The following is a 20783-nucleotide window of genomic DNA, read 5'->3' on the forward strand; positions in this document are numbered from 1 at the left end:
CGTCAAAGAGCAAAGGCAAACAGGGACCTGCCCCGTTCTCCATCAGAGGTCATTAGTTCCTGCACACCTGCACACACAGGGATCCTGTGCTCAGCTGTTCAGGGTAAATAAGGCACAGGAACATGCAGTTCACTATTGCACTTCCCCTCTACTCCCCTTGGTGTGGTCTCTCCAGCCTTTTTCTATTTCATGTCAACATCACATTTGCCTCCCCTATACTGATTTTGTTTTCCTCAAACCATAACTTCTTCCCCCCTCACTGCTCAATAGAATTCATATTACAAGACTTTGGTTTCCTCTCTGTTTAAACAGGTAAAAAACAGCTGCTTAGGAAATGGCTTAGTGTGTAAAATAAAAAAAAACCCATGCAAACAGAGGTACAGACATATATACACGTTATAAAATGAGCCAGAATATTCTTTTTCCTTCCAATTACTTATTTAATTGTTCCAAGTAAAATATTTTCACAAGTTTGTATATCTTCCTACTCACACATATAAAACTATCTGTAATTTATAGTCAATATAAGATAATCACCTTGTTCCCTAGAACACACAAGAACATCCAAATCCTGCAAGGAGTAAGGTCTCTTCAGTCTGTCCTATAGAAGCCATATCCAACAGCTTCTAAGCGTTCAATTTTAATTCTGAATAGAGATATATCCAATAACTCATTTCAGTCCTCATGGTGGTGGATAAGCATTTCCAGGGCTACTCCTTCAGGGTGATTAAAGAATCCATTCCTGTTTTCTATTTCAGCAGCCGTTTTCTCTTCTTCAGAAGAGCGTCTCGCAGAGCCAGCTAAATATGAAATGAGTGGAATATTCAGGTAAGAATAATATTGAGACAACACCACTATCACATCAACAACCCTTTTCAATAACCCACCACACACGTATCCCTCTGCTACTTCACCAAACCAGATACATTTGTAGACAAGATCTCTGCACCGAAAAACTACTACTCAATCAGAAAGAATTTTTTGGTAAACAGACCAAATTTTGTAAGAGAAATCTCCATCTAGCTCTCTCACCATTTGTACTGAAGCTTTCGTACACTGCGGGTAAGGTGGGACTGCGAGATGGAAACTGAGCCTCAATTCGCTTTAAACCGGCTGACTCGGGGAACAGCAAAACCATAGCAGCAGAGAGTAGACAACAGGTAATGAACGTGAACAGAAGCCCTGGCCATGCTCATGTCCTTCCTACCGCTGCTCCGTAACTATCTGTACTTCAGTTTAAAAGCCACTCAAACATGGCCACGAATGGAGACAGACCAAATCTGATCCAAGAAACCAGAAGGTAATAAAATATCAGGATGCAACTGCAACAGTTTCTATAAATTTCTACAGAAAACAAGAGCAGGGCACCATTTTCAGCTCCACGAGTAAGAAGTTTGGGTAGAATTTATTCAGAAACATCTACTTAAGTCCCATGAACCTATTTTTAATGATTAAGGACATTGCTAAGGAAAATTTCTGAAGCTATTTATTTAACCTGAGACGAACGCTACCAGCTTATCAGCTAAAACGGGGAGCAGTAATTGGCAAACACGGACAGCTACAGTGGCAGAAATACTGCGGTTACTAAACTCTTAGCTAAACATAATAGTACATTTAAGCAAAGAGTTGGGCTTCAAATAAAGTGTTTCAGTACATCATTAACAGAACATATATAAAGAACAAGATAAGAGTAATGTAAACTGTTGTTTACTGACTCACTCAATTAGAAGAGATCAAGAAAAAACTTCAGTCCAGCTCAGAGGTAAGCAGGATTAAATGGCATTTTTAAAACAGTACTGCAAAGCTGCTTTCCAAGGGAGGGGAGGAGGGATGCTAGAGGTTTTACAAGTGCCATATCACTTCTAAGGAACTTTGTTGTGTATGTCAGACCTGGTTTAGTTGGTTGGGGATTTAGCTCTGGAATACAGACAGTCTGTTTTACTCTACCACCAAGGAGGGCAGCAGGACACAGTGTCCTACAACAATGCACTCCAACTCACTTTTAACAAGTACTGCCAAGTTGCGGTCAACACAGCCACTGAAGCTGTGGCCTAATTTAAGTGAAAGAAGATGAAAGAGTATTCTTTCCTTGCTTAGCTGTTACACTTAAACTTGAAGCATTCATCGGGAATAAGGACTGAAACCACTCAAGTTGGCTTTTTGTGAGCCAAGCATAAGAATTATTTTAAGCAGCCATTTCCTATAAATGCCTAGATTGTCCATTCGCTACAGTTTTGTGTGTTTTGAGAGCTGGGTCAATGTGGACAGCCTCGTTTGGGGTGAGGCAGAATGAGGGCAAATAAAAAGACTACAGAGGATATTAGTCCAAGTATTCCTGTTTCAAATAGAGACTTAACATGTTCTTGCTATTGAGTCTACGAACGCTTCCAGTCTTGCTGCTCTTAGGCAACATATTGCAGACAAACACACATTCTCCTTATACTGATCCTGGAAACAACTCATGAAGGAGGATTTATAAAAGCAGCATCTGAACATGCTCTAGCACAACACAGAATCCAGCAATAAGACAAAAATTAACTCGGAAACAAAAACCCTGGCTGATTAGCTTCTTCTCCAAGTTCCTCCTGGAAGAAGTTCAAAGGAGTTCCATTTTATAACACCTGTAAAGCCCGACGGGCCATCTGCTGGGTTGGCTAGAAGGATTTAGGGCAGACGGGTGGTGGAAGCGCAGCCGTTCCGTGCGCGGGGGAGACGGCAGGGCACGGCAACGCGCCCGCGCCAGCGCTCGGCACACGGCTGCCAGGCGCCGGCTGAGGAAGAGGCCCAGAGCCATCACACCGCGGCAGCACATTGCGCAACCGCTGCGGCGGGAGAATCCAAAGTGCTTGGTTTTTCCTCAGGGGTTTCCAAAAAGTATCTACATCTATGCTTTAAGTACATTTGTGACAAGCTACCAGATAAACAAGGCCAGGACAGCCAAGTCCACAATGTGACAGTAACAGGAGAAAGGTCAACGAAGGAATATGGAGAGAGAAGCAACACGCTAAAAAAGCTTGTCCTGAAATACAACTCCACATCAGGGAAATATTTCTTATGTCACGGGATTTTAGTCAGGGTTCTAATATGATCTGCTTGAGGTTATATCAAGGAAAACAAACCACATCATCATTGTCTTCCTAACCTACACGTGACTTTGCAACAGGGCTTGGTCCGCAATGCACATTGAAGAGACTGACAAAAGCAAATTCACTACCACTACTCTGATATGGCTCCTCCAGCAGGATTCAAGGGAAGCCACCCAGCCCACCATCCTTTCCAGCAACTAAACCACCCAATTAAACAAAGCCTTCAGGCACAGGATAGCACTCCACTGTAACTTTACTGCTCAGACTGCCCCAGCTATTCTCAATGTCACATTTACCTGTTTTTCCCTGAAGGAACGCTTATTTTTTGTCCGGACGCTATGGCTGTATCTCATCATCATGAAGTTCTTGTTCTTTTGCTTTTCTTTGTTGGACGAACTGGCAAATGGGTTAATTCTTGTTTTCTTTTTCACAAATTCTTTCCTGTCTGTTTTTCCAGCCTAGAATAGACAGCGTCATATAACAGGCGGTCATTTTACTTTCCCTACAGTTAACATCAGCTGCAAAGGTTCCATGGCAGTAACAAGAAATCCGTGATCATTATGACTTTTGGTGTATGTCACATGCATTTTACAATATTGGCTGTATTAATTATGTTCCAGTGAAAACTGAGTGTGTCTGTCATGGTATTTTCATCACCCCCTGTGACAGCACAAGGTTGTTCATCTGCCACAGCCCAGAGGCAACAGCACAAAACCATCCAAAGCATTTCTCAACAGACAAGTGGCACTCATCTTACAGACACAAGCCCATCACCACCCTCCGTCTGCAGAAGACAAACACACCCCCAGATCTGCAAAGACAGAGTAGGAAATTAGCCAGATTCCTCACCATCGCAGTTGCCAATCTGGTCTCCTTGTCAGATTTAGGCTTCTTATGAAGATGTTCAATATCTCTGAGCGAAAGCAACTCTCCCCTATGCAGGAAAAAATAACAAAAAGCCATGACACACACAGCCTGATCTGGTAAGGAAACCCAAGTACCCTCCTGCCCTGCCCCTCCCAGCTCACAGCCCCTTCCTGGAAACCTGCAGGGACGTGCTGGCCGGGAGCCTTCCAGGCTGCGTGCCTGCTTGCCGCCTGCCGCTGCGGAAAGGACCGACCAAGAGCAACGCTGGGGACCCTGCTGCAGCTGGAAGGTCTGTGACCAGGTGACAAGCAAGAGAAAGCATACATCAACATTCAATATCCTACCTGCCCTCCTCCTCTTCATCATCTATTTCAATATTTTTCCTCTTTGCGCCTTTGCCGGGTGCAGAATTTAGTTCTTTGGAGAGCTGGGCAAGGCGTATTTTGTGGAAGTCCTCTTGAGTCAGCAGCCTGCTCGTACTGACTGCTGCAGCTTTGGCTTTCCGTTCCTCTATGGGCATGCTTTTTATCTTCTCTGCCTTTGGAAAAAAGCACAAACGAATAATCATCCAGAGCTTTGCAAACCACTTCTGCCCATAATCCATGAGCCTTGCCTCACAGATACCCACGTAGGGGCAAATACTACTGCCAAGTGCTACAACCAGCTGCTAAGATTCTTCAGTCTTATATTCAACATGTAGTTTCAGAAGAAGGAAGTACATCGAGTCCTTCATATTTCAGAATCAATAAAAGCACTTGTGTACACGTCAGCTCTGAAGGAATTCAGCACTGGAACAGAACTCCCCCATCTCTCCTCCCCTCAGCCTGACTACACATGTGTACTTCAGCGCAGCTATTACATCACATTTAAACCTCTCTGATTCTGGTCAAGTAACTCCATGACCCTGTAAATTAGTTATGAGCAGCCACTTGAAGGTAAGAAGCAAGATAATCTGATGCAATATCAACATTCACTTGTATGTGGGGTAGAAGACACATGGAACTTACTACTTGTTGCTGCTCCTCATCCGAGGAGTGATGCACATCAATCCACTCTCCATCTTCATTATCTTCCTCACTCAGACTAGCGCTTTCCCACCCATCTGCTCAGGGAAGAAGTGCACAGAGCTCTTCAGACAGTTTCATCTTGGCCGCGTGTGTTCCAAATAATTTCAGATTGCTTCCCAAGCTCTCGCTGCCTCTCCCGCCCCATCTGCTAAAAGCATTGATGCCCAGGGCTGCGCTAACCAAAACCAAACGAGCTGCAGGCCTCAGCATCCCAGCCTTACAACTACATTCACATTACTAACACAAAAAGTACTTCACACATCTGACTGATAAATCACTCACCATTAGCCAGGACATCCATAGCTGAACAGCCCAGCAGCTCCCATGCCTCTACCCACCGGCAGCTCAGCTTCCAGACTGCAGCTGGCACATGACTGACTTAAAGCTGTGCAAATATCTCGGCCTGGACTTCTCAGTGCACCCACCTCACAAACACATTCAGCTGTGGACACTGACTCCTATAGTGAAATTGCCTATCGTACAGCATTGTAAAACCTCTTGAAACACACACCCCCACAGAACAGACTGCTTGAAATACCCAGTGTATTTTGTCATTCCTGTGAGCTGCATATTCTTAATACATCTCTTATTATGCGTTTATAACCAACGTAGAACAGTAGACAGAGCCTTGGCAGGAAATGCATTTATGTACATCTCACACACTCAAAACCTGGCCACAGGAAATATCCAAAGCAGGGGGCAACAAGTGAGTGCTACAGCACCGTGCACCTTATTGCTGTGCATTGCAAACTTAACCCTCCTCTGATGTTCAAGATGCTCCAATCAAAATGCATTTGGGGCAGGCTCTGCAGAACCAGTTTTCAGACACTCCTTATAACACTGCTTAGCAATGGCGTACCCCACCTCTGCCCCCCGTCATCTAAACAAGGAGGGAAACAAATACAGACATTTGCAAGCCACACAGCGTACTACAGCAAGAAATTAAACACAGAAACACCAGGGTTGACGTCCAAATAAAAACTTAGTAACAATGACACAAAATAGAAGTAATAGAGCCAAAAAAAAAGCCAACCTTCCTCTTGATTTCCTCCCTTCCCCTTTTGACTCTCAACATCCAGCACTTCTGCTCCTGGAATATAATCCTTGGCATCCAGCTCCCCATACTCATGGATCCTGGCTTCCACCGAGGCCTCGGTAGGCTTGCCCTGGAGCAAAGCAAGTACGTGTTCAGCAGGCTGCTATTTTAATGCCCACAAAACCATACAAAACACAAGCTGCAGGAGAGGAGCATGCAGGTAGAAAAGATACAGTTCCACCTGGTGGTAAAAGATCTTGAGTGACTGAAGTTCAATTAACTCTAGGAAGTTAGCTGTTGTGGGGAGTAATTCAGGGTTCGGAGGATGGAGTGCACCCACCACCACAGTCAGGCTTCTCAAGCATCATGTGCCAAGGAGTCGGATAAATCTGAACTAAGTACCACATCAAAACACAGCAAGGGAATGGGCAGAGGGAGGAAACACACCATCCCGCCTCACTCTCAAGAGGCTAGGAGACTCCTTCTCATTGTTTTCCATGCACAAGCCTATGTTTACAGCGGATGCAATGCACAGGAACACTTACCCTGAATTTCTTCTGCAGCATCTCTGGGTTCAGCGAACGGAAAAGGTGTATCAGAGTTCTTGCAGACATCATCACATCTACCCAGAAAACAACAACAGAAAGAATCAGGAATAAGTACAGAACAGCAGAATCTTGAACAAACAGAAAGGTCACTCAGACAGTCAGTATCGACAGCCCCCTCACACATTTTCTGAAGTTACGGCTCCCGCCGATTTCTCCAATGCAGGACCCAGCTCTTACCCAGGGCCAAATCTTTATCAGCAACCAGTTTCCCTTCTTGAGTTCTCAGTTCCCCCACTGTAACTACCCTCAACTGTTTAGTCTCTTAGGCATATGCACTCCAAATACAGAGAAATTCAGACATACTGAAAATTATACCTCTCAGTTCATACAAAAAAAAAGCATTATTATTATAAAGGCTACAACAATGGAGAAACAGATGACAGAGGAGAAAAAATGATCCAGAAGCCATATCCAAGGAATAGACTTACTTTTGTTTTTGTGAGTCTTGTACTGAACAAGGTCTTGGAGCAGATCTTCAGTCATGGCTAATGGACACCTTGCAGTGATTTCTTTTATTGCATTGATTCTGAAAAATGGAAAGTGAAACATGTTCTGAACACTGTGGTTGGCTCCTACTGGCCCACTAAGAGGCTGAATTATCTGGAACTCGAAAAGCCTTATACAGCATTTACACAACTTTCAGTTTACTAGAGAAGAACATCACAAGGTACTTTCCATGCTGTAATTCTTCAAACCCTTATACCTTTTGCCCCTGCTCTGTACTTTCCAGCCATTATTTTATCTTCTCTCAGGCCGCAGGGTTCTGCAGCTGCAGTCTGGCTCCAGGCACAGCAGCAAAAGCACTCAGTCACCGAGCCAAGAACAATTATCACCGCTCGAGTCAACCACAAGCAGGCAAAGGACAGTATAACAAGTCCATGTGCTCATACAAGTTCCTTTTTAAGCCATCTTCATGCACACTCTTACTAAATCCATACCTGGATTAAAACCACATCAGGAAGTAAAGCAATAGCTCACAAAACACTCCAAGTGCAGCCGTGCACAGTGGTCCTCCCCTGCCAACTGCTTCACCTGCTGGAGGGACAGCTCAGCTCTCCCAGACTGCTGCTCCGTCTCCACTCCACCTACAGCAGAGCCTCCACAAATACCTCTCTTGGCTAATCAAAGCACATGACAGCTTCACTAACAGCAACAGTTCGACTTGTCAGCAGTGACAGTTCATCCACCACGCATGACAATCTGCAGTCCTGAATTAGGACGCTGTCTGCTCACTGAATATATACAAAGGGTATTTATTTCACAGGCAAGATGTCTGCCCTCAAAATAAGAACAATGTCTGGGAGGGAAAAATACAAGACCAAAGGAGAAAGCAAAAAAATGCACATCATGAAATCCCAAAGAGCTGAAGCCTTAACTCTAAGTACCAAACCCATCATTCAGGGAATTTAGGGGACGGTCAACTAAAAAATTTCACATAGAAATCATGTCCTAGGTTGTTTTTTTCTCAGGTGGGTTCTTCAAAGCATAGTACGGATGACAGAACTGTCCCAAGTGGTTTAAAAGCAAAACCTTTTTCTACATGGAGTGAGTTTTAGAGATCTTGTGAGATTCTGTACCCACCCTACGGTCATAACCTCCCCAGAGTTCTTGTCGGTGACAAAGTTGTTGGCAATTGTCATTAGCACTGACTGGATAATCTGAAATAAGAAAAATGGAGAAAAACTTACTGCATATTTAATAAAATTCTCAACATTATTAATTACTTAGAGCCCTTTTCACAGAAAGATACAACTCATATTTGCCTGTATAGCCTGCAAACATTTTCTAGACAACTTGTCATGCAGAAATTAAGTCACTGGACATGGGGGTTGGTTCCCTTTACAAAAACAACCCCTTGGAACTCTCACAAGTAGCCAAAACTACCGTAAGCTTTTCAGAAGAAAGCAGCTCACCAGATTCCCTTCCAGCCCCTCCCCACCAATGCACTTGTTATGTCTCCACGCTGGCCCGCGGTCCATGTTCAACACCACCCAATGGAGGAGTACTGACCTCAGGTGGTACCAGCTGATGTGAAGCTTGTGCAGCAAACAGAAGAATCTTTGTCACTTCTGGAAGGGGAAAAAAAGGTGGTAAGAAGTCAAAGTACACTGCTGCAGCTTGGTCTGGCTGATAGCCGCACCCACCACAACAGCTCAACAAGCCGCTCTGAGTCCCAAAGCCATGTCAGCCTGAAGCTACTTGGGACAACTATTTCTCCTTTGCCACCAAGCATCAGGAACTCACCTCGTCTCCACCCCAGCAGCAGCACAGGCCCTTCATAGCCAGCTAAAACCAAAGGAATGCTCTACAACTAGAGTGAAACGTGACTAAAAGAAAATCGCAAAGGACACTACTGCTTTGCTCAACTAGTCAGGACTTGCTCTGGAACCAGGGACTCGGTAGGTGAATTGTGTTCCATTGCTGGCATTCCTCAAGTGCTCAAGTAAGCAGCACAGAGTGCACACAGCTTCCATTCGAGCACTACGTGCTCTGCGCTTGTGGCAGTCAGGGCTTCTCACTTCATCCATAGCGCCTGGGCTACTCTCAGTTCCTACTAAGCTACTGCTGCCTGTTCACTTACAGCACCACTCTGGGAACTGACCGTACGCGTGGCATGACGGACCGGCAGCATTACCTACTCACAGCTACTTACCTCTCTGATGGGGCTGGAGGAACCTCTGAATGAAGGGGTAGAAGTTAAAAAGAAAGAGCTGCAGGAAAGAAATAAATCGTAATAGATTAGCTTGTCTTTTAACTTGAGATCAACCTTCAGAGGCTGATATGCTGGAAAACAACTGATGATTCTACACAGCTTGCTCTCCAAATGCCTTCAACTTGATTGCATGATGTAGTCTTGTCTTGAGCTTTAAATATGTGGAGAAAAGGAACTGACTTGTCCACAGGAAATACAAAGCTCAGTCCTAAGCTCTGTGAAACCCAGAGAATAGTCTTGTGAGACTGCACAGCATTCAAACTAGGGCAGTCTGCTGCATGATCCTACAGTACGTCGCTTCCCTCAGCCACAGGAACACAACCTTCTCTCCCAAAACACACAGACTGTTGCTAAGTGCACTTGCATTTAGCATCTGAGTCCATTCAGTAACTTCTCCAGCAAGCCCTGAAAAAGGATTTATTGCTGAAGCAGCCTCAGACCTGGACACACGCCTCCCACACAACTTGACAAGATCTATCTACACAACACATACTTCAGGTTCAGTTCTGCCTAAGGCTCACACAACGGGGAAGTAGCACAGACTCAGGCCAGACACCACAGCAACACTCAGGTCTGTGCAGTGGGACACCACACGTCAGACGTCCTGGCCGTCAGAGGATCGCTTCGTGCGGAACACAGGGCACAAACACCAAGCTGCGTGTGCCTGGGTGTCATCCCAATACGGGGTCTGAACGCAGCTGGCCTGCTTTCTCATGCTCCTTACGTTCAGTATCGTTCATCCATTCAGCCACACTGAGTAACTCCAGCTTCTTGGTAACCTTTGGGATACTCACAAGGACTGTGTCTCTCCTGCCCTGCAGAGCCCAGGAAGAGCAGATTACAAGCAGGGCTTTGGCTATACCCCACAGCATGCTGTACATACACAATTGCTGGACTCCTCTGCAAAGCCTTTCTCCTTGGAAGAACCTTCCAGAAGCGCAGAGGTCTGTTTGTTCGAGACAGCTCAGCTACCACAGACCAACAGGCTTCTCGAGCAGAGCTCACTCAGTACCACACACGTACAGCACTGTGCCAGTCCACAAGGCCCACTGGCCAACACCTCAGCATACATCATTTTTCAACATACAGCAAAATCACAGCTCATTTTCCAGAGGCACAGTGCCAGAGCACACACCGGCTGCCATCAGACCATTCCAACATTAACAGTACGTACCTCATGTATTCCGACTAGCCTAGATATAAGGTCCATGAGCATCATCTTCACTTCAAATCGTTCCTTACAGTTCTCCAGCTGCTTCAGCAGCTTCTCTGCAAAGTCTAGAACAAGCAATAACAGGTTTGTGGTAGACCCAAAGAGCACAGGGCAAAGCTCAACTAGGATGGTGTTAGAAAAGGCAGTCAGTTTGGTTCATTTGGTTTTTAAGCCCCAGTGTCCTTGCCCAGAGAACTGTTCCTGATTGCTTATTTTTCATCTCATAGAAGGTCTAAAGCTGTGCACAGGTTCAACAGGAAACCAGAACAAGTTCCACACCATCATAGACACTAGGTCAATATTTTTAGATTTTTTAGATTTTAGATTTTTAGATACATTTTGGGTCCATCAGAAAAACAAGGTCCCCAGAGGTTCAAGTAGATCACACTGAGGACAGGACAAGCAATATTCAACTAGTAATAGCAAGACTTTTTTAATGGGGGCAAGCCAAATAAGCTACAGTAGGTAACCTGCTCCCTGTTGACGTACATTATGGCCCTCACACACGAAAGAAAGAGGGAGAGAGCCACACTGAGATCTGTAGCAACCTGAAGCAGATGATACAATATCACTCCTTGTCTATCTACAAGTGTTCCACTACAATCACAAGAGGACTGATCTCACTCCCGTAAATGCTCTGACACTCTAGGATAAAGCACACTACAAGCATCTACTCGTCACTTTAATTCTCCTCAAAAGTTGTGTCTAAAATTCAGTGTCTAGGATTGACATGTAACTTGAAATTAAGACAAAATACAATGCAAACTTACCTTGTGGATCATGAATCAAGTGAATAGCAGAAAAGTTGAACACCTCTGGCTTGCTCTTCTTCTTCTGTTTCTGCATGGCAAAAAGAGACACTTTTCTTCTCTCCCTGAAAAAGCTGCACCTGCTTCCACTTCGGGCTGCTGGTAAAAGCTGCTCTTTACTATTCTTCTCTTCCAAAAGAGGTACTTGGACTCTAGCAAGTGATCTATCATCCTTATCAACCGCACAGGGCTCTCAGCCACCTGACTTAATAGGCAGAGGCTGCATCATAGTCACTCGTCAAGCAACTACATTCTCTAATTAGGGGACCCCAGAAAGGGTACCTACAGCAGAACTAATTAATCCACAACTTAGGCTAAGTCCATTTCCAAGCATCTCCCAGGCAAACATCTCATGCCCAGCCAACAGATGCTGGAACACTTGAAGCCCTTTACCTAGAAGAGATGCCAACAGCTAGCTGGCAGGGGAAACGCCAGTCCTGCACTCGGTGGCGTTTTACCTTAAGCCTTCAAGTCAGACACCGCTCACCTTGAGAACCTTCATTGCTTTCTCCAGTTTCTTCTTGCGCTTGGTGGTTTTCTTGTTGGTTGCATAGCGCATCATGAGATCTCTGGCTGTGGGAACATCATCCTTCGGAAAGAACATCAGTAAAGCAACACTCAAAGTCAGGCCTCAAACAGGAATCAGAAACAAAAACTAACAGTATTTTACAGGATCATGTACTGTATTTGAAAACTCTCCTTCATAAACGTCATATAGAAATACGGGCATCTAAAAATCCCAATTCCATAAAACTAGCCACATACCTATATGCAAGAGAAATCAACAATATTTAGCAGCACATTATCACAGCAGTATTTACAGCTGGATAATCACCCAGTATTGCTCAGTCAGACAAACTATTCTATTCTGTATTAGGAGGTTGTGGACTGAAATGCTGTTAGGTTATCAGCCTTCAGGGTAACTGAATTATGTTCATTGGTACATAAATGGGAAACAAAGCGCAAGAGAGAGAACTGAAGACAGACAGCTAAAAAACTAAACCACCTTCCAACACAGCAGCCAAAAGCCTCCTTCCACAATTCCACATTACACATCCAGCAACTCATTAGCTTAATGAACTACACTGACTAGCCCCTGCTTAGGTCTTCCAAATGAATCCCTTCCTTCCCAAGGACAAGAGGGAAGCGAAGGAACTCAGCACCGGTCCGTACACAGCCAGCCAAGACGTTCTGCTGTCAGCTGGCACCAGCTCCCAAAAGCAACGAGCTCTGGTGAAGCATGCAAACGTCTGGAGCACACAGCATGGGAATGAGTAACAACCAGACCGAGCGGCGGAGCCAGGGTCACTGGAGAGACTGGTGAGGAGCATCAGGAATGGAGAGGAGGTTTAATCGCAGCACTCACCTCAGACTCTGAGTCACTGTCCTGTTTCTCATCTTCGTCTTTCCCAAGAAAGAACTTCAAACTGGCAACTAATACCTGAAAAGGAAATTAAGTTCATATAGCACAGGACAAACCAACGGGAGTATTTACAACAGTCATACATCCACATCTTATGTTACACAAAGACTCCTCCATTCTTTTTACAGGCATGAATATGAACAGAAATCAAACCACAGCACAGACTGAAAGCCATAAATATTTTGCACATACAGTCAACTTTTGCTGCCCATCCTCAACAACCAGAGGCACATGAAGATTCAAAAAGCTGCTGGGCTCCCACAATGCCTGGGGCAAGTTTAGAGACCCAAATTCTCTTGCTACCATTCTGCAAAGCCATTTCCATCTAATTGCTCCATGCCAGCTTAATGAGGAACTCCTGCACAGCCGATCTGGACACCTGCCTGCCCCGCACTTGCTGTAAGACAAGGGCTCAGCGCTGTTGCTCCGCACTTAGGAACCGAATCCCACCTCCTGCAACACCACAGGTGGCGTTTTGAACATAAAGCCAGTAGAACTAAAAAGATGACTGAAGCTTGTTAGCAGCTGCAGTAACACACTAACAAGTCACCCCAGGAAGAAGGTAACTTGGGTAACATCCAGCTTCATGAAGCAGTTCTTCCTCACCTTGGTCACTTTGGAAAAGCAGGCAGTCGTGATGACATTTACTGTTTTGGCATCATTCCTGGAAAACAAACCACACCTTTAAAGTTTGGCAATTTTAATTTGTTCTCAGAAAAATAAATCTCGTGAAATAACACTCCCAAAAAGCAGGAAGCTCCAGTCCCCCCGTGCTCCAAGCAGACAGGCTCAGAGGTTATGCTTCCATTTCCTTTAACTCTAGCACAGGAGTGGCTTCACCTCAACAGACAGACACTTACTTTGCATCTAGTTCATGCTGTGGCTGAAGAAACACAATCTCCTGGATGAAAACTAAACAATTCACACTTTTTCCACTGGTAAAAATAAAATCCCTGCCTGATTAAAAAAAATCAGTGTCCAATTCTAACTAATACTAGAAAAGCAGCTGCATAGTTTTGAGATAAAGCATGCTCTAAAAATAAGGGTTTAGAAGTCAAATCTGCAGAAATAAATTGTATTTTATACTACATCTCACATACAAACCTGCTTTTTAAAACTGCCAAAGTACCTTCCTCTCAGCAACACTTATTGTCAGAAGCCCCTGTTCTTTAGAGAACACAGTTCTCAGCGCACTGCTACACCACACAGATCTTACAGCTGTTGTGACCTTTTTCATTTATGGCACAGAACAGAGACTTCCTTGAGTGCCACACATCAGAACCCCTGGGCCCAGTCGCCCCGGCACCACGTCCCAGCTGCAACACCCGGAAAGACACGGACTCGCAGCCCAGCTTAACTCGCACAGAAACAGCTGGAACTCGGCCCAGGTACAGAACTGCAGACCTGCCAGTGCTCTGCTGTGGGGACGCTGGCAGCAGCAGCCACACTGACTGGCACTGCCACCTGCTGCACTTGGACCTCTGCGCAGCTCACTTCCGTGCAAGAACCAAGAGCAGAGTTGTTACTAACTCAACGGCTTTAACGTGTGTTGACAGCCAGGAACCAAGCAGGAGGAACACACTGCCATCTTCTTGTGCAATCCACCACTGGGGAACATCCGATCTGGCGTTTTGAAAAGCAACGTTAGGTACAAAACAGCAACTGGCAGTCATCCATGTGCTTTTATTCCCTTCAATACCTATCTAGGTAGGAATTTTCAAGCTGGTATCTGCTAAAAAAGCAGCTATCTTACTGCTTCACAAAAGAATCCAAGCCTGAAAGCACCCATCAGATCAGTCAACTCAAATCAGCTTGGAAGCTTAGGAGAACAAGAAAAAAGGCACAACTCCTCTCCCCACTAACCCACAAGCTGTATGCTAACACCCACAGCGTTAACGAGCTCGAGCTCAAAAAAGCAAGCTGCACATCACTCTGAAGTACCATTTACATACCATTTTCAACTGAAACATTAAATACTCAACAACTAAGACTTCCCAGCTTACAGTATTTCTTGTCAGCTAAAACACATTCCACAAAATCCAGCCCCACTGCAATAGAAAGAAAAGAAAACCATGTATGTCACCGCCCCGCACGTGACATTTCGCACGATGTGCCACAAGCGATGTCAGGATGGCCGCCCCAAAACAACCAGGGAATCAATATGAGCCTGCCAGACCTACCAAATATTCCTTCTGTAAAGCTCGATCATCACGTCCAGAGAGATCTTGGCAGCAGTGGGATTGCTGTCTCTCAACATCGTGTACATGAAGTTCTGCAGCGTCTAGGCGAAACATGAGCAAGCACTTATTTTAAGTCTTTTACCATATAGAGAGACTTAATTCAAGGATCTCTGAAACCTGAAATACTTACTGTGTTGACTTTATTGTTTTTGTGTTTAGCATTGACATTCTTGATGTCTGTCACGATGTGAGTGTACAGAGTCTGAAAACAGAGAAGACAGGCAGTCACCACACGAGTCGCAGGGAGCGATGCCGGTGCACTGCGACCTCTCCTGAGTCTTGAGGTACTAAAGTGAGAGACCAAGGCGATCACCACTAATATTAGTTTCCCTTTTAAGCTACAACTGGAAAAACACAAAGTTAGACTGTAAATCCACACTTAGGATTAGTTTTCATGTATTTGAAGAGTGTACTTAATTTACAACACAAGCTGCACTGAAGGTGGGACAATGAACAGGATGAAGCGTGGCTTAAAGAACCCCCACTGTTCCTGCGCTCAGGCACCTTCGGATGTCTGCTTTAGTAATTCTGGTCACGAAGCAACTCCTGCCATCCTCACAGCAGCAAACCCAAACCGCAGCTCTAGCAGCTGGCTTGGCTTGGGCTGCTCCACTCCGTTTTCAGACAGAATTCACCGGGGCCTGCGCCAAGAGCAACGTGTCCGTGGTTTCACTGCAGCCTCACCCACGCCGCTCCGCACAGCAGGACAGAGCTCCAGCCTGCAAGCGCACAGACCCGTGTTCACAGCAGCATCCTCCACCGCTAATTAGACACAGACCAAGCCACACAGGCGAGGTTCTTAGGGACACAGCTCAATGACAGCGGTAGGCTAGCTCTTGGACTGGACCCCGAGGGTCTTCCCAACCAAAACGATTGTATGGTTCCACGGCTCTGGTGCTGTCAGTTGCCAAAAGGGCAGGGCTACTCTAAACTTCATTTTGGTGCCAGGGGAAGGAGAAGAGCCGCCTGCCAGCACCACATGGCTCCTGGCAAGCTGGGCAAAACCTACCGGAAATCAAGACCAGCTTTTCTAGGCACGGCTTACTTTTCGCAGAAGTTTATCATGACACCGCAGCAGCTGAAAGAAGAGTTCCAGCAAACTCGTTGGATTTATGAGATTCTTGTTTCTTAACAAGATCAAAGCCTTACAGAAAGTCTGTAAGAGAAAGCAGGGAATCAGAACTTGTTAATAATCCACAGTTTCCACCTTTATTTAAAATAAAAAAGCGAACTACAACTCAAATCTCAACAGCACAGGGCACGTATTAAGGACAGGGCTGCGTGGCACGGGTCTCACCATGCGCAGGTCAGCGTCCAGCACCGTGTGGTGGTAGGAGAGCAGGTCCTTGAGCTGCTGCGGGAAGTTCAGCATGTGCTCCGGGTAGCAGTGGGCGACCTGCGGGAGGGCAGACGTGAAAAACCGCACCAAACGCTCCAGAGAACAAGCTGCATTCTGCAAACAGGCAGCACTGCTGCCCAGAGCAGCTCAGGGTACGCCGGCCCAGCGGGGCTCGGCCCAGGGCGGGGCTCACCTGCGCCAGGAACATCACCAGCTCCGCCAGCTCCCTGCTGGGCTTGTCCGGCTGGAACGAGAAGATCTCCAGGTGGGACTGGTAGTGGTGGTACTGCTGGAGGAACTGCGGGCACACGGGAGGCGGCTGTAGGGCGGCCCCGGGCGGCCCCGCCGCCAACCCCGGCGCCCGCCCCGGTTCGTACCTCCTCGGTGTAGGAGGCGGGGTCCCGCTTGACCAGGTTCTGCAGCTGCGGCAGGTTGCTGGGCAGCTTGTTGCCCTGCCGGCCCGACATGCTGCCGCGATCCGGACCGGCGCCTCCGCACACGTGACTACCCCCCGCGCGCCGCCCTCTCGGACCGCCCCCCACCGGCGCCGCCGAGGGACACACTTCCGCGAGCGGCACGTCCTGCGCGGGGCGCCGCGTGACTGCCGGCACGCGGGGAACGGATCCGGGAAAGCGGCTTCCGGCTGCTCCTCCCTCTTCCCGACCGCGGCTTCCGGCAGCGCTGCCGGCGTTTGGAGCAGCGGGAGCTTCCTTCCCTCCCGCTTTCCAGAGGTTCCCCCAGCACGGTGACCCCGTCCCCGCCTGGCTGGGTCACGGCACCCACTGCAGTCAGCTTTCCCGCGCCGGGTGCTGCCGGCGGTGCGGTGGTTGCTGGTGACGTGCCGCCGGTCGGACAGCTCCGCGGCCCCGGGCGGGCCGGGCTCGGAGCGCCGGTTCCCCCCGCAGCGGTTCAGACCCACGCAGCTTTCTGGCTCGCAGCCACAGGGCAGCTTGAAGCAACGGAGCTTCTCACTTGCCGTAAGAAGCAGCAGAGAGCCACACGGCCGGCAGCAGGGTGAGCTGCGGCAGCAGGAGCTGGCAGCAGACGCCTGAGGTGCCGCCGGGGGAGCGGTGGGCAGCGCATGCAGGGCTGCCCGCGTTAGCGATCGGGACACACAACCACGGGCCTAGTTCTATGCGGTGCTTTTATTTCAGCGCTGGGAAACCAGGGCTCGCACCCCAAGCTGGCTTCCACCCCTGATTCGAGCTCCACTGCATTTATACAATTTGGTTACATACATATTCATTAGTGTTACAACTATGTATTGCATACTCATCAGATTACATCATTATTTCACAATATCAGTTGCAACCCCTTGGAACTACTCCAAGCATGCGCCGTGTCCTCTGGTGGTCGCCCAGGGGGTCTCCAGGGTGAAGTAAGGAGTCTTCTTCACTCGTGAACTTCTCACCTCTTGTCACTGCTCATGCGCACTATTCCTATACTCAGTATACAATCATGTAAAACACTCAGGTTTCTTAGATGCGCATCCTCAGCACATTCTATCCGTTCAAGATAAGATAAGGACTTCCTGAGAACTAACAGAACTAATTTTCAGTTCTCTACTCTCAAACTAAGAGATAAAAACTTGTATTCCACCTGTGAAATTTCAAGATAAGGTGAGAATCTTGGATACAGTTTACAAAAGCAAAATACAGCTAACTATAACACTAGGGGCCCTGAATTATTAACATCTCAAGCCAAGACTTTCCTCCCTAAAATGCCTTTAATTAAGAACATAAGAGCCAGCTGTAAACACCTGAGCACACATTTGCTAAACAGGTTGCCAATGGCGACCTGAAGCTTCTGATTCAAGTTATTTGTGTTTCTCCTGAAACCCTCACAGCAGCTGCGGGTCAGCGTAGCAGTCGCATCCCTGCCCAGTGCCGGCCAGGACACTCCAGCGGGAGGCACCGGGACGCTTGGTACTCCCCACGAGGAGCAGCCTCAGCAAGTGCCCAGAAAGCTTCGCAGAGCCCGTGGGGCAGTGTGTGCTCACCTGCTGGCAGGGACAGCGTCCGTCTGCAATGGCAGCCCAACAGATCTCTTCTGGTCCCTCACACAAAGCCCTAGGGAAAAAAAACACTAATTACATACCAGAAATGTAACTTTTTCAGTGTTAATTTACAAGGAAATGGACATTTTCACTGACAACAAGTACAGCTGGTTGCTGGAACTCAAGCGAAGACCACAGTGCCAGTTCTGCCCCGGCAGCCATCCACAGCAGCTGTGCTGTCACTGCCAGCCCCCAAACCCCTTCCCTCCCCCGGCGCCTACAGCTGGCACACGCAGAACCCCCTCCAGCAACAGCCAGAGCCCAGGCGTCCGGGCAAATCAGCGTTTTGTCACTTGCTCTCCTTCCAAAACACTTGGATAGAGCTGATGTAGAGAAGGGACGGTCTATGCCAGAAGATTAGGTTATGCTTTATCCCAATTACACCAATTAGTGCATAAACAATATTTTCTCTCCGACATGCTTGCATAGCTGGCCAGAAATCAATCTTACCCTCAGACTGAGTTTAAAGTGACCGCAAAGGTAAGAGCAGAACCCATATGTGGGCTGTTACAAACCCACTAGCGCTACAGCAAGCCCTCTGCTACCCAAAATGCACCTTCCAACTTCATATTACCTGTACCACTTGTTTATTGGTTTCTTCTTTAACATCTTCACGTGCTTCACTCGTACCTTCAGGCACCTCTACTGTTCTGAAGACTTGAACATAACCCTGAAATTAACAGACAAAATAACTTGCTTGATCCTGCACTTCCAGTTGTAAATCCTTACCTCATCTTCAACCCGCATCTCATCATCAGTCTTTACAGAACTCAAACAAAGCTACGTAACTGCTGTTAAACTATCCAAATAATGGCAAAATTTCAAACTAAGCTGCTCCAGCTCAAGGATAAATCAGTAACTTTCCAGTAACTCCACTTTCAGTGCAGGAGCAATAAAAAAACACCTATTTATACACATAGAACACATTTACAGATTCAGCTGTTCCCTGGTTTTAATACATAAAACAACTAAGAAGCCACAATAATTCCACTAGTTGAAAAACTATATATATACTTACCCAAGCTGTAAAACACTTTGCTTGGAAAGTTCCCATTTACACCTCAACAGCTTTTCATATAAAAAACTTCATCCTTAGGCAACAAGCACATAACAAAACTTTGTAGTTACAGCCGCTTCAGTAAGAGACGAGGTTATATCTGCTTTTAACAACTTCTATTGTTTCAGTAAAAAAAATTAAATGGCCACAAAATCCATTTTTAATTATTTCACAGTACCAGAAACATATCAAATCCTTTCCGCACACTCCACTTGAATTTTGCTGCTCAGAAACCTGCAGCAAGGCCAGAGGTTCCCCCCCCCCCCCCCCTCTTAGGAACTTCAACCAAAGAAGCCCCCTTCCTTGTGTGAGGATTTATAGCTGAACCTTCCCTCCTGCACCCTGGCTGCTCTGACTGCTGGGAGCCAATTAAGCCCTGATTGCACCGGGGAGACACCTCCGTCCTTCTGGCTGCTTGTGGGTTTGTTGTATGTTGGAAGATAAGAAAAGTGAATTTTTGTTGGCTTTTGGGAAGCGGTTATGGAATGTATTGTGCGTTTATTGTGAGTAGAATTGCTTGAGTAGGCTGGTAAATGGGCAATTCTGTTAAAATAATAACGGCATAGTGTTAAAGGATCAGAGTTTGGTTTGTTTGCTTATTGGGGGGAGGGAAGGTTTGTTGGTTTGGTTTGGTTGGTGTTGTTTTCCCATGAGGTGTAGATGTATTCAGTTTTAGCTTTTCTTTGAGGTTTACGAGCAGAAGTTTTGTTGTGGTTGTACATTGGGAACAAAGTTAACAACTCTTTATTACGAAATACATCTTAACGTCTTTCCTAGAAAGCTCTTGAACACGGTGCAGGTGGTTTTGAGATCAAAGCGACCAAGCTTTGGTTTTCTTTGGTTTTATTTTACACTTTGTATGTATGGGAAAAAAGCATATTGTAAAAACTTTTAAAGCTATTTTCTTACCAGCACGAGGTACCCGGTGGAGGCAGCCGAAGCCTTTGCAGAGCGGGAGCTGGGCTGGCCCCGAGCCCCGGGACCTGCTGCTGCCTGCCCTGCAGCTTTGCGCCGTACCTCGTGGTCATAAGCTGCCGTTTGTGCTCCATGCCCCGCTGTAAAACTGTGTCTTGGAGCTCAATTTTTTCTTCTGTTTGTTGCTCTGCCTTGATACCTGCTGCAGTTTCTGCTGCTGATTAAACTTGCTGGAAGACCAGATAAGCAGTTCTTTAGGGAGAGCTTTTTACTTATTCATCTGAAGAGTGAAAAATCATTCTAGAGTTGGCTTTTTCTTATGAGTTCTTACGGAACGAGAATACAACACACAGA

At 46.6% G+C, this 20783-nt stretch overlaps 1 protein-coding gene across 1 annotated transcript; it reads right to left on the reverse strand.

Moving 5' to 3' along the window:
* Positions 1-419: 419 nt before the first annotated feature.
* SDAD1 (SDA1 domain containing 1) lies at positions 420-17021 on the reverse strand. The gene is made up of 22 exons (XM_065062884.1): positions 16779-17021; positions 16595-16699; positions 16360-16458; positions 16108-16218; positions 15193-15264; positions 15003-15103; positions 13429-13486; positions 12766-12840; positions 11887-11988; positions 11361-11430; positions 10552-10655; positions 9318-9375; positions 8675-8733; positions 8246-8322; positions 7093-7190; positions 6602-6678; positions 6054-6186; positions 4961-5055; positions 4298-4491; positions 3936-4020; positions 3383-3544; positions 420-800 (listed from the first exon to the last, which is right to left on the reverse strand). The coding sequence occupies exons 1-22, from the start codon at positions 16866-16868 to the stop codon at positions 750-752; spliced, it is 2076 nt and encodes a 691-aa protein (XP_064918956.1). The 5' UTR covers positions 16869-17021; the 3' UTR covers positions 420-749.
* Positions 17022-20783: the final 3762 nt, after the last annotated feature.

This window comes from Columba livia, chromosome 4, assembly GCF_036013475.1.
Source record: "Columba livia isolate bColLiv1 breed racing homer chromosome 4, bColLiv1.pat.W.v2, whole genome shotgun sequence".
Taxonomy (NCBI): Eukaryota; Metazoa; Chordata; class Aves; order Columbiformes; family Columbidae; genus Columba; species Columba livia.